The 13,774-nt window shown below is 39.6% G+C and overlaps 1 protein-coding gene across 1 annotated transcript in view; it reads right to left on the reverse strand.

Moving 5' to 3' along the window:
* Nucleotides 1-10,857, reverse strand: part of ntn1b (netrin 1b) — a 46,090-nt gene extending 35,233 nt beyond the window's left edge. The window contains 6 exon segments of the mRNA XM_043235830.1: nucleotides 9,885-10,212; nucleotides 10,214-10,592; nucleotides 10,594-10,633; nucleotides 10,636-10,720; nucleotides 10,722-10,777; nucleotides 10,780-10,857. Of these exon segments, the coding sequence (XP_043091765.1) occupies nucleotides 9,885-10,212; nucleotides 10,214-10,592; nucleotides 10,594-10,633; nucleotides 10,636-10,720; nucleotides 10,722-10,777; nucleotides 10,780-10,849 (958 nt within the window). The 5' untranslated portion in view covers nucleotides 10,850-10,857.
* Between the last annotated feature and the right edge of the window lie 2,917 nt (nucleotides 10,858-13,774).

Here is a 13,774-nt window from a genome sequence, read left to right on the forward strand (position 1 = left end):
GTTGGATCAAATAAAATATTTCTTTTCAGTTACTATTTGTAGCATCTACCTGATACTTCCCTCATTTAACATACACTCACATACACACACACAAATGCTCTATATAGTCTTTTTGGGGTACTTTCACAGCCATATTTAGTCTATGCATTAATTCAATTAATTCACCAACACATTGTGCATTTAATTGTTAATAGGATTATTCATGAAGTTTAATGCCAAAGTGATGTTGGAAGTCATATGACCATGGTGCAGCTCTATCTAGAGTCTAGGTTCAAGAATTTAAATCTGTCTAGTGCGCACTATTTTAAAAAAGAAGAGGCATACAACATTAACACATAAGAGAACAAATTACGCATTTCCATTTCTTCATTTTTCGTAGTTAATCTATTCCTTTAACCAAATGAAATTTCAGTGTGTGGAGCCACACTTATACGGAAGGCAAAAACTAAAATACAAATATGCAGAACTCAAACGCTTTGAAGTTTCCATTTTGACTTTATAGATGAGAAAGATAGTCGCACACAACAACTAAGCGCAAATACGGTAGGCAATGGACTCAACTGCCTTGCATGACAGGAATCTGATCTTCTTAGATGGTATAATATGCAGAATAGTTATTATGGCTTGAAAAATGCTCTCTGCTTTCTGATAGCATGCGGGCTACCCAGCGTGGAGATCACTATCTCTGTCTTTGAATCATCTCTCAACAGCCAATGAAGCTAGCAGACTCCTTCATCCATCATTTCCTCCCATTGGCAGCGTGCCATTGTGTAGATGTACATGCGATTGGATCATGTTTTATTTCATGCGCTTCACTGCAAAAGGCGCCCGATGTGACGGGTTACAGCAGTGTTGAGGAGGCTAGTCGGAAACTGGCAGCTGCTTGCATTATGTTACTCATCATTTGTGTTAGTTCAACTACAGATCAGCCCCAGCAGCGCAGCAGATCTGAAAGGAATCGGGCAATTGGCTGGGACTACTAAAAAAATTAAAAAAAGGGTAATAGTAAAGGAATCTGATTTCTAGCCCCAGCTTGGAACATGTGGCAGCTTAAAAAAAAAGAGTACACTGGAATCAAGAAGCACAAATTTGGTTTGTCTGTTCCAGGTGTGTGATACATAAAAAAGTGTGAGAGAGAGAGAGGTAGTGAGAAAGTACAAAACGCATCCATTGATTTCAGCATCTCATTATCTGCACCCTTCCTCACTCTCTTGAAGCTCAGGGTGGTTCCCATGTTAGCCAGAGCGCCATCACCAAGCAAAACACAGGCCAAAAAGATTCCATGCGCTCCATTGTTGTGAAGTAGAAGTATTTTTCCCCTTTCTGCCCAGTGTGAGGCTCCAGCAATGCAAATTAAGTAGGCCAAACTGATTTAAAAAAAAAGTAAGAAAAAATGGAAAATAAAAAATGTGATCAAACATTTAATAAATTATTTTGCAATAACTTTTAATATAAATCTATTAAGTTAAAAAGTAAATAAATAAATACACAAAATAAGAAATAAAATGTAATTATTAATGTATCATAATAAAAATTTAAAGATTATTTCAAATTCTGTAAACACTATTAATTTAAAAACATTTTCGATTTATAATTAAACTTGTTCCTGGAGCAATTCTCTCACACTGCAGCGGAAAACTAGTATAATTTAAAACTCTAGAATTAGTTGATTTTTGAAAAAATGATAATAATCAAATACATGTGTGTTATATTTACAAAATTCTGAAATGAATCTATTTAAAAAAAAGGCTAAAATGTTCAAAAAGATTTAGATAGACACAGCAAAACCAATAAGAAACATAAAATGTTATACCACACAAGCAGATACTGACTTCTCCTCAAGACATACACAACTACATACAAACCCTTTAAACCCCAAAAATACATGTTTACTTCCGAGTTTGCCAGGGTATGCCTACTAAAAGAATAAATGTCAGCACGGCCAATATACTGCAGTTTACTTCTAGCTTTTCAAATAACACTTACATACACGGTGTGTTTAAATACTTGGCAATGACGCTTTGAGGAATTTCGTGTACATGTGGCAATACCGTGGTATTCTTTGAATGCCTCAGAGAATCGTAGATATAATGGTTTTTAATTAGGAGTTGTAATGCCAGGGTAATGTAATGGGGTGGAATTGCTGGTATTGTTAATTTTCTCTCTTAAAAATAAAGGTTTAAAAGATTGGTTTTGTAATGATGCTATCTTCAAAAAAAAAAAGTGTGAAGAGCATCTGAAGAACCTCTTGGAAATGGAAGCAATCAATTCCACAAATAACTTCTTTAGATAAGGTGTATGTATTTCTGGTAAGGCTTAGTTATAGTGTTTAGCTTTGAAAGCACATGTTATAACACTGAGACAGAGCAGCAGGGGCTGACCTGTGGAGCATTTACGGGGAGAGATGTCACTGGTGGAGGACTGAGTTAACTCTTCACTCATTCACCGTAGAAATACATTACAGTATAACACATATTATGTCACAATAGCGCCTTATGACACGCTTTAAACGTATCGTGATTCTGCACAAACAGTGACACACAGGTACGTAGTCATATATTTGATAGTAGCAGGCAGGACGCCGGAGTTTAACATTTAGTCTGGACAAACATTTTATGGTCCTATTTTATATTAAATGTATATAAATTCATTTATGCCACTTAGAGACTTTAAACAAGCGTGACAAAAACTCTTTTGAACAGCATCACTCTACCCTTGAAAACTATTCTGTACTAGCAACAGTGTTTTGAGGCCTGGAAGTTATGAAAATGTACAAACTTTAAAACATCCTGCACATACGTGTTACATTCTCAGCCCATGGTATGTGCACTGTTGTGTAGTGCTTCTGCTACATTGCCACCTACTGGCCTGCATGGCTAATACAGTGGTTTTAGCTCTTTATGTCGTTCCGTTAACGGGTATCGTCTGGCAAGATTGTCATCCGCGGAGCAAAACATCACTCACTGTCGGGTAAATGTACCCAAGAGAGTGGAGGATTCGACAGATTCAATTCGTAATAGTAATATACAAAGATAAGCATCTAACCAAAAGTGCAAATAGCAGTGTACATATAATTCCTGATTGTGAAGGTGGCAGAAATTTCTTCACTATTTGTACAGTATCGTAGTAAATAATACCATTTGTTGCTGCACACTACTGCCCCTTTTATTTCCAGCATTTCACAGATGAGCCTTTCATTTTCCCAAGACAAGTGTATTTCAAAGTGACATCATCACAGGACCTGAAACCTGCCGGAAAGCTTTATGAAAGATTTCTGACCTCTGATGAAACACACCAGCGCAGACATCCAAAAGAGATTCAACAATACCCAAAAGAGCGATCGCAAATACACACCTGACTGATTTGGGATTAAAACATAAATATTAGCTGGGAAAACAAGCAGAAGGCCAACGCAAGCAGACTCCTTCCACCAGAGAAAACGGACTCCTCCTCCTCCCAACTACAGCCTCTAAGAGCAGGATATATCGTGTTTTTCTGAACTCCCATAAAGCCAAACAAAGCCTTTGGCTCATAAGTCATGTGTGTTTTGAATTATGAGCTCAACAAAACAAAATCCCTAAAACATGGAGCTCTTTGCCCAGAGGACTGGCTATACACTGTGGGTTAGGATTTTGAAACTCCCAAAATACATCCCTTTTGTTAGTTTTTTGTCTTGTTCTTAGTTCAGATTTTTTCCTTCCTCTGTACTTCACTACAAAATCACAAGCTCATGTGATCCTACAGTTTTAAGAATAAACAATGCTAGTGGTTTAGCGGATGTTTTTTTTTTTTAAATGGCTATAAATAAACGAAATGTAATATTAAAGACTTGTTCTTCTAGAATACAAAAAGGCACAAACAGTCAATAACATTAAGCGATCAATACTGCAAACTCGTTGGGGTTTTTTTCATAATTTAATAGCAACAAGTAAAAGTAATTTTTAGTAGCGTTAAACAATTGATGATAAATCACTGACTTCGTAGTAAATAGGAGGGAAAATACTATGAAAGTCAATGGCTACCGCTAACTCTTTTTTTTGGCTGGGATGTTCTTCAGAATGTCTTTTTTGTGTTCAGCAGAGGAAAAAAACTCTGATTTGGAATAATTCATTTTTTGGGTATACCTTCCTGTAGGGTTAAGGAGGAGAGGAAATACGTAACTAAACCTAAGTGTGCAACTTCAGGTACAGTTCACTCCGATGATTAAAAACGATCATGAAGGAAGTTCAGGTTTTATTTGAGATCTCTAATGAAGCCAGAGCTATCTCATTGGCACATGTGTGTTTCTGCCCTGGGTGAGTCACTGAGTCGGCTGACTGCAGGCATTAAGAGATGTGTAAGTTTCCCATGTAGTGTGTGCTGAAGCAGTCTGCAAGGACTGACCAGCAGTCCACCTGCTTGATTAGCGGCTCCAACCCCGCCTCCTGCTCTTGCTTTTTTCTCTTAGCATTTGTTTTCATTTCTGTGGTTTCATTATCTTCTCATTTAGGACAGGGATCACGCAGGAGTAGTTTGGTGTGATTTAAATAATTTAATTTCCTGTTTTTGGGCCAAACAGCTTGATTGTCTTGAGGCACATTTGTAGCATAAATGTTCTGTAACTACAAACTGCCGTGTGGTTACACAGTGGTGTGGGCTGTACTCATTTGCATTTATGCATTAGAAAGATACATATGACTTATACTGTATTTAAGGGTCTAATACTGCATGCATGCCCTAAAAATCATATCCATGACTCAAGGGTTAATGGTTCCATTGCTCCATTGAAGTAGAGCTAATTTTCCCCATTCTATTTAGTGTGATGCTGCAGTAAGGCAAATTTTAAAATAGACATATATATGCCCCTTTTACAATATGTAATAGAAGTCTGGTGTCCCCAGAAAGCGCTCTGTGAAATTTCAGCTCAAAATGCCCTACAGATCATTTATTATATAGTTTTGAAAATGCCTATTTCGAGTGGAAACAGAAACAGGCTGATTTTCACGCCTGTCTTTTAAAAAATGCAAATGAGCTGCAATTCCTCGCCTCTTTTCAGAATCATTGTAGCTGGTACTCAAGTAAAATCATCTTGTTTTGATTCTGATTGTCATTTTATTGCACTGAAATCATGCGTTTAAATCCTATTCGATTAAACTTGATATTTTACCGAGTGCACACATCGAGTCACAAAACCAGTCTACTTAATTGTGTCTGTGAAGGTAAACAGCTGGGAAATAAATTGCACATTTATAGTTTTCCTCACATTTTCACTATGGCATTTGAACTGGTACAGCGTTGTCGCTTGTGAAATCCTAACGATGGTGCCTTTGATGTAAATTTACGGATTAAGAGATGGTAATATTATAATGTGATCCTTGGCAACATCACAAGGAGCAAGATCAGATGCGCTATTATTTTTAGAGCCTTGTAGAAAAAGGCTTAGTAAAATTACCATTATTAGTTACTGGGTTAATCTTTTTCACATTTTCTTAGTTGGTAAATGCAGCAGGAACTTGATTTTAGTCATAAAACCTGGAAATGTAGATTTTTTCTTATATGATATAATGTCACCTTTAAGCAAATTTTTTTAAGAAACTTTTATAAAAAAATTATGCATTTATTATTATACATAATGTATTAAAATAAAATATCAATTTAAATCAATCAATTGCTATATATATATATATATATATATATATATATATATATATATATATATATATATATATAATAAATAAAAAATAAAACAAATATAATTTTAAAAATCTATAAAATATCATAAAATTTGAAATTTAAAACTAAAGCAATTGTTCTCCTTTTTACTTTTACTATAATGCTGCAGCAAGAAACTAAGTAATTAATTAAAAACAGCTGAAAAGAAATGTAATTAAATTAATTGAAATATTAATATAATAAAACATGTAAAAATAGAATGTATATATGTAAGGTATATATATATATATATATATATATATATATATATATATATATATATATATATATATATATATATATAAATACAAATAAAATATTATTTAAAAAAACATGTTTTTCAAAATGTGAATTTTTTTGTTAAATTAATAAATGAAACGAGTTCCTGAAAGCTCCTCCAGCACCCTTAAAAACACACATGAGGGCCTGAATGTCTAGCAGCCATTGTTTTCCCGCGGGGACTGCAGAGGTTTTATGACATCACCCTTTTGCACAATTCTTTCATCAGACTTTTGGTCCGGCAACAGCACTGAGAAAAAACTACAGATGGTCCGGCAGACCTCGAGCAGCTCTCTTCATGGCAGCCCAGAAATCAGCTCACGGTTCCTCTTAGTCTGCTCGTGCATCACGGCAGGCCAAAACACTACGACCCTTCGAGGACCACAGTGGAACAATGCAGACGGTTCCAGCAGTCTGCTCCTTGTGTCTGCCTTCACCAGCCTCCACGCACGGGTTAATTTGCTTATGTGAACGTCCAGTCCACAGCAGAGTTTTGCTAACAGAAACCGCAATCTGTAAACTATATCCATTCAATCTGAGCGCACTTCCTGATAGAAGTCGGACGCATAAATCTGGAGCGCAGGGACGGGCCTCGTGTCTATTTTTACGCTTTCTGACTGAGCTTTGCGTCGACGGAGGATTGAGCCGATCTGGCATCGAGTTAACCGCAAAATATTAAAAACCTCTCCTGCCTGCTGAAGACGGTTTGTGCACAATGAAAATGAAACGCTTTGATCTTGTTTCCTTTAGCGTAAATCTTTGTGAAATCTTTAGGAATGCTGTCGGTCCTCAGTGAAATTTTTACTTTATCGAAGGAGATTTTATCACCACTGTATGGATTGATGCTCAGACTTTTATTTCTTTTTCCATGGTCGAACAAAAAGAAAGAAAAATAGTAAGAAGCAAGCTACATCCTGGAGGGAAAAGACTAAATTGTGAGATATCGACTCGAAAAAAAAACTAACTCCAGAAAGTAATTCATCCTGTATTTTTTCATTCTCTAAAATAGATTATGAGATATATAAAAAGATGATTTCTGTATTGTGTCTGTGTCTATGCACCTGTGAGAGATCCTGTCTGATGATCGGATTTTGTTATAGCGCTTCATGTCTTGCAAAAGATAAAGCGCCACATACCAAGCCATCGCGGATCTCGATACTCGAATAGTTTATGAAAAGTTAAATGCGTCATAAACAGTGGTATTATGTACCTGACTTTTGAGGAGGAGTCAGTGTGGATTCTGGCTTACTTGAAAAACCGATGTCCCTCAAAATACACTACTGATCTTTTTTGAACTATTTCATGTAGCTACTTTAACTCCATTTGAGTTTTTTTATCTGTACAAATGTTACATTTCTAGTCACATCTTACAAAGATACAAAGTTCTCCTACACTACTGCCATCTGTAGCTCTGATAAACTATTACATATTACGAAATTAAAATGTCAATTCTGGATTACTTGACAAGATGAAACCATCTAAAATAAAATACCTTATTAAATTTCATGTTTAAAACAAATGATAATGATGGCACCTGTCCAAAAAAAAAAATAAATAAAAAAAAATATATATATATATATATATATATATATATATATATATATATATATATATATATATATATATATATATATTTATGTGCAGGCATTTTAGAGCTTTTATGCACATTTATTTGAACAAATGCTTAATTTTTGGAAGAAGCCGATTTAAAATAGTCTGATTGCACACATTTGGGCGCTTTTTAACTTAATCCAGAAATGAATTTTAAAATTCGGTTTTTAGGTGATGATCAGTATCAAATAACGTATAGTATTTATTAACCATAAAAGTGACATGGTAATCTGCACATATAATTTCCAAAAATATTTATTTTTAAGATATTGTGCAAATTCACCGAATGCATCTATAAGGTAACACCTTCATCTGAAATACTCTTACCACCGTGATGCACAAATGTGGAATAAATAATAAAAAATAACTACATGGCCTGTTTGAACAACGTCTTCAGTCTCCCTTGCCCTGCGTGTTTTTGCAAGTTTGGCAAAAACTGTGCAGTGCACCCATAAAACCCAGAATCTATCTAGATAACAATCTTACGGTCGTGCGAACGCTACACCTAATTTGCCACAAATACCTGCCTTGCCCGCCTCCTTCCACCGAGCAGAATGGAAAGAATCCGGACAGAAAGGCTTAACTCTTAACTACGAGGCACTCGATCAAAGCAAGCAAATCTGTACCAGATGCAACAACCTCTTTGAAAAAAAAAAAAGTTAAACCAAGACTATTGAGAAGCCTTTTTCCCTCATCCACGGCTTGATCATCGAGTCTTCCCGTTCACCTCTCTCTGTCGTCGCCGTGCAAAAGCGAAACGGCTACTGTCAGTCATCTCTCGTATCATGATGGTGCCTCATTCTCCATTCATGGGAACAAACTTTCATTGCGATCCACGGGCCACACGTTCACCCGCGTCTGCATGCGCACGACGGCCATCTGCCAGGAGCGCTTTGATATCTGCTCGCGCTTCATTTCACAACCACCTCGTCAAACAGAGCACTTGCTGACGGTTTGACGCTTTTCTTGTAAAGAGTTGCGCTTAACGAACAGAGCAGACCAAATCTTCGTGACAGGCCATAAAACAGCAAGTTACCAATTTGCCGAAACACCCCTATTATGGCAAAACTGCAAAAAACAAAAAGGATTTATTCGCTTTTCACGAGATCCTCTCGCCGTGTTTTTCGACAGATGCTATTTTCTTCCTTAGTGGGAAACTGACTTTTCATCTGAAACAAGCGGTTTGCTTTCGCTCGCCAAAACAAACAAGAAGGCCGATGTAATCTTTCCTTCAATCTGATAATGACACCTGCCTTGCAATAACACGACAAGCCTTTTCAGCAGATCTCGCCCTCCAGAACGCTTCCTTCCACTGAATGGATGTTGAAAGGCACTTCCAAGCTCAGTTACACCCACCCACCCATCCAGATGAGAGGCTACGAGCACCATACGGCGGGCTGTATTACACGTGAGCCATTTCAAGGCAAAAAAATGTTTTAAATGAGATTACGACAGATTTGTTTTGATCTACAGTCTCAAATCTGATCTAATGATCGCCTGTGGAAGTAAAACCGGTATGGGATTTTATAACAGGACTCATGTGAAAACACAGACACATGTTCACGTGGGTTAGAAGTCTGTAATGTATCTTTTCTTTTACGTTAAACGCAGAGTATTCGGAGCGGTTTGATGGTTTTAAATAATAAAATATAACATAAAATCACCCCCAAAGCTCCTCAAGTTAAAAAAAGACACACTTTGATTCAGTATGTTCATTTCATTACTTTTGGAACTAAAGTTGATCAATTAAACAAGAAAAGGAAAGAATGAAACTTAAGGTTGAGATCTTTTTTTCTTTCTTTACATTTTAGGGATGTCTGCATCTTATGAGATCCAACAATCTGAAACCGCGCATGGAGTGTCTCTGTATTCAGCATTTTTCTAATCTAATGCATATTTCTCACAATCACAATCCCATGCCCAACCGCTTTCAGAGCCATGCAAGCTATTCCAAAGTTTCGGTGTATATTTCGTGCGGTCTTCTGACCGAGAAAACCCTCGCCACTGCATTATTTCCAGTAACTACAGGTCCTGTGACTTTCTTTCATAAATGATCGCATACCACCATAACACGCATGACTCAACAACGTAATCTTTTATGAAATGTTTGCCAATCATCAGCATTTTTATGAAGTATAAAGTAGACCAGAAATGACTCATTCGATGTCTGTTAAATGCATCCTCGAACTTTTCGACAGGGATACGCGAAGCAGCAGCCTGCGATTCCTACTTTTTCACCATTATTATAATACGACCGATTAACCCTACACGAACCCGATCGTGAAATGTTTCCATCGACTCACCGACGCATTCGTTGGCCTCTCGTGCCGTCGCGCGCTGCCACGGCCGGTCGTAGTGGAACGGCTTGCACCTGTCGCACTCCGGTCCCGCCGTGTTGTGCTTGCACTCGCACACTAGGTTCCTTTCGCGGTCCTTGACGCACTTCGACGCGTGCCCGTTACACTTGCACCGACCGCCGACCTGCAGGTCGGACACGGCGTAAAAATACGAGTCCCTGGCGAGCTCCGAGTCATCCTCGTTCTCGTCCCCGAACGTGTGCAGCCGGTTGAAGGTCACTTTGATATCGGTGGCCGTGACCCAGTCCTGCAGGACGGGAGAGTTGTCGAAGTCCGTGCGCGGAGGGTCTGCCGTCCAGCGTGCTGAACGCGATGAGGCCGCCGGTTAACGGCTGCATGTCCGTGTGCGAGTCCGTGCAGATCGCTTCCTGCTCGTTCTGCTTGGTGATCGCAGCTTTGCTCGGTTTGTTGTACATTTTCTTGCACTGGGTCGAGTAGAACTGAAAGGGCACCCAGGTCTTCCCGTAATCCATGGATTTGAAGATGGCCATGGATTCGGGGCGAGGAGAGCAGAACTGGAGGCTCACGTAAGTCACCTCGAACTTCTTCCCCAGGGACAGCGTGAGGGTCACGTTTTGCGGGTACTGCACGTAGTTCTCCGACTGCCAGCAGGTGAGGTTGTGAGGGCTGTTGAGGTCCGTCAGGTACGCGGGGATGCGACTTCTTGGGGTCCGCGGCGTCGCAGATGTTGCAGTCCTCGATCTCTCCTCGCCCTTCTCGGTCACCACGCAGTAGCGCGACGCCGGGGCGCCGCAGGTGCTAGATACGCGCACGTCTTTCCCGGAACGCGGAGTTCACAAAGTCGGGGATGCAGCGTCTGGGGTTGCTGTTCTGCCGTAACACGGGTCCGGGGGAGAGGACTGAGCCGCGAACATACTCATTCCGTATCCACCGCGAGCGCCGGCCACCATCCCGATGATGGACACCGTGAGACGCACGTTACCAAAATCCTTAGCATCGCGACCCGGGGTCCTCGGTGTCCCTAAAACAGCACTGAACAAATAAAGAAACTTTTGCTTTTAAAAATAAAACAACGAAATGCGTGTATTCAGGATAATTTAGCTCGGAATGTCCAGTGGCTATGCTATGTGTGAAAGATTCGTGCGTAATTACAGGCGACTTTTTTTTTTAAGACGAATCCACAAAGTGCACTATACCTCTTTGCTCGGGTGGAGAAGTATGGCAAAGCCTTCTAAAAAGAAATTATAAGGTACTCTCCTTTCTTTTCTCTCTACCGGATATGTTGTAATCTCTTTTCCCACTTTCAACCGATATGAAACAGAAAACCTGCTATTACTTTCAAGGCTCCCTTCTTCCTCTGCCTAACTCATTCACACCTCTGCCTCTCTGTGACTGAGCGTCGCAGCTCAGCCCTTCTCTCTTTCTGCTGCTCTGCCTGTATTCAATAGGGGGTTCAGTCGTTTACCATTCTGCGCGCCTGCACGAGTAAAGCACTTTATTGCCCATGTGCGCAAGAAGCACAATGGAACTCTCTAACGCGCGCCCGTCTGTAGTTGCATCGCGAGCTATTTTTAATTACAAGGGGAACTTTTGACTACGGTGCGACTGATTTATTCGTGCGTGGGGGCCTTTTGTTAGAAACAGGCTACAAATCGAATACCGATTCGTGCTTTTATATGCGTTTTGCATTGTTTTGTTTTTTTAAGTAAAACCAAATGCATCACTTTTTCGTTAATACGCCACATTAAAGACAAAAAATTATAAAAAAATAACTCAATCACGGATAGATAGACGCATGCAAACTGAGTTTTGCACGATATGCGATGGTTGCGCATTGCGTTTTGACCGGATGCGGCGTTTAGCGCGTAAAAAAGAAATGAAATAAACAGCATATGCACGTTATAAATGCGCACTCAAATCCAGACGCGGCGGTGATCGCGCATGTCCACTGCTGGCCACCCACCGTGTCCCGTACTCACTTGTTGATTCGCCGTGCCTCACAATAAAGACACAGCGACACCGCGCGGCAGAGCGCGGGATAGTCTGACCTCTCTGCGCTTTCCTCGATTGCTTACTTGATGGCGTTTACGGATCAGAGCAGGCACGAGATTTGAGTAGGCATATAAATGACCAAATGGGCGACTGTCCAACAGCGTGGCATTTAATATCTGACACGTCTCAAATTGTATGTGAAGCAAGAAACGTCAAAACGTTTCTTTTCTTTTTTAATTATGATTAAGGGTGTGCGATGCATTACTGCAGAGTTTTAGTTTTCAATCTAATAGTGCTAACACTATAGTGCATTTCAGACTTTCACGATTGGTCGATGTGAACTGCGCGACGAAGCAATAAGCATTAAGCTTGTTAGAAACATAACTGGAGAAACTTTACTCATGGCTTTCAAAGGAATGGGTGATGCTTCAGTAGAAGATGAAGAGAAGTAAAGATCATTAGTGTTGGTATTCTGCGGTAGTGTGTTGAATCAGCGGGGTTAAGTGAAAGCCACAGTATCAGAACGTCATGCCGCTTTAAAAGAGCAGCACATTCATAAGCAGGGCCTATTCGCCTTCTAAAATGGCTCAATTGATCAGACATGCTCTTTTGGTTCTTGGTAGTAGATGAATGTTGCGTCTTCTTATCTTGCTCGCCAGCTTTCCTCGCCACTGTCCTTGGTGCTGAAGTCGAACCGAATGTTGTCGTTATCGCAGGTCTCACAGAAATAGCAGGTTCGAGACTTTTGGTAGATGAACGCCTTTAACGGTGACCAGATCTAGGAGTATTTAAAATGTTCGACTTCTGAGGTCTGATCTTCTTTTCTTAAGCCGCCTTGTTATGCTTCAGATTATTCAATAATTCAGCTTATTGATCATTTTTTACAAATGTATTTCAATGTGAAACTACACATGTGGAAATATAGTCGCTCTGGGCCATCTAAGGTGTAGTTTGTTTTTAACATTACGCCCCTTGCTCACAAACGGATTCCTCTGCGGTGAATGGGTGCCGTCAGAACACGCTTGACTCTGTCAATTAAAATCGTATGATGGATTTGTTCATTACAAACAAAAAAATGAATCGATGGACTGGAGCTTTGCGGATTACTCATGCGTTATTGTGATGACTTTGTCAGCTGTTTGGACTTCTGACGGCACCCATTCGCCGCCGAGCATCCATTGCTCAGACACTGATGTAATGCCTGTCTCACATACTAAGAGTGAAGTTCCATTAAACTGCAACACACCTTTACACAGACCCTAATTTAGCACTGGTGTGCTGTGGGCAGCTTCCCACCTGCGTGGTACAAGAATACTTCAGAGTTTTCCGTCAGCGTTGGGTTGTGTTTGGTTCACGTAGGCACAATGGATTTTTACGACGAGTGGCCACGGATGGTGACTCACATGAGAGATGCACAAATACAGAACTTAGGTCAATTTAGAATAACTAAAAACAGGAAACGCATGTGCACGCTGATGTTCGAGTTTTTCACGTCCTCTTTTTTTACCAGCAAAGGTTAACGCCACCCATGAACTTCCTGTTTCACCTCTTTTGTTTGCTTGTTTGTTTTTTGCAGCACGTAAAAAAGGATGGTGCAGGGATTGTCGCCAGCCAAGCTCCTCATCTCCGTATCTTCTCTTTTTCAGGCTGAAATGAGAATCAGACTGTTATGACATTACAAGCCACGTGAGAGGTGTCCTCGGTGTTGTGGTGTACGAATAGGAAGTAAACTGTTTCTTCCCGTACAACAAAACCTGTGTGCAGATATACATAAAAGAAAAAGAAAATCCTTTCATGCATAAGACTATAATAGGTATATAAGGGTTACAGAGTCTGTAATATTAGAAAGCAAATGTGGTTTTATTGGTTTGTTAACATTTATT

Source organism: Puntigrus tetrazona, chromosome 3, assembly GCF_018831695.1.
Source record: "Puntigrus tetrazona isolate hp1 chromosome 3, ASM1883169v1, whole genome shotgun sequence".
Classification (NCBI taxonomy): Eukaryota; Metazoa; Chordata; class Actinopteri; order Cypriniformes; family Cyprinidae; genus Puntigrus; species Puntigrus tetrazona.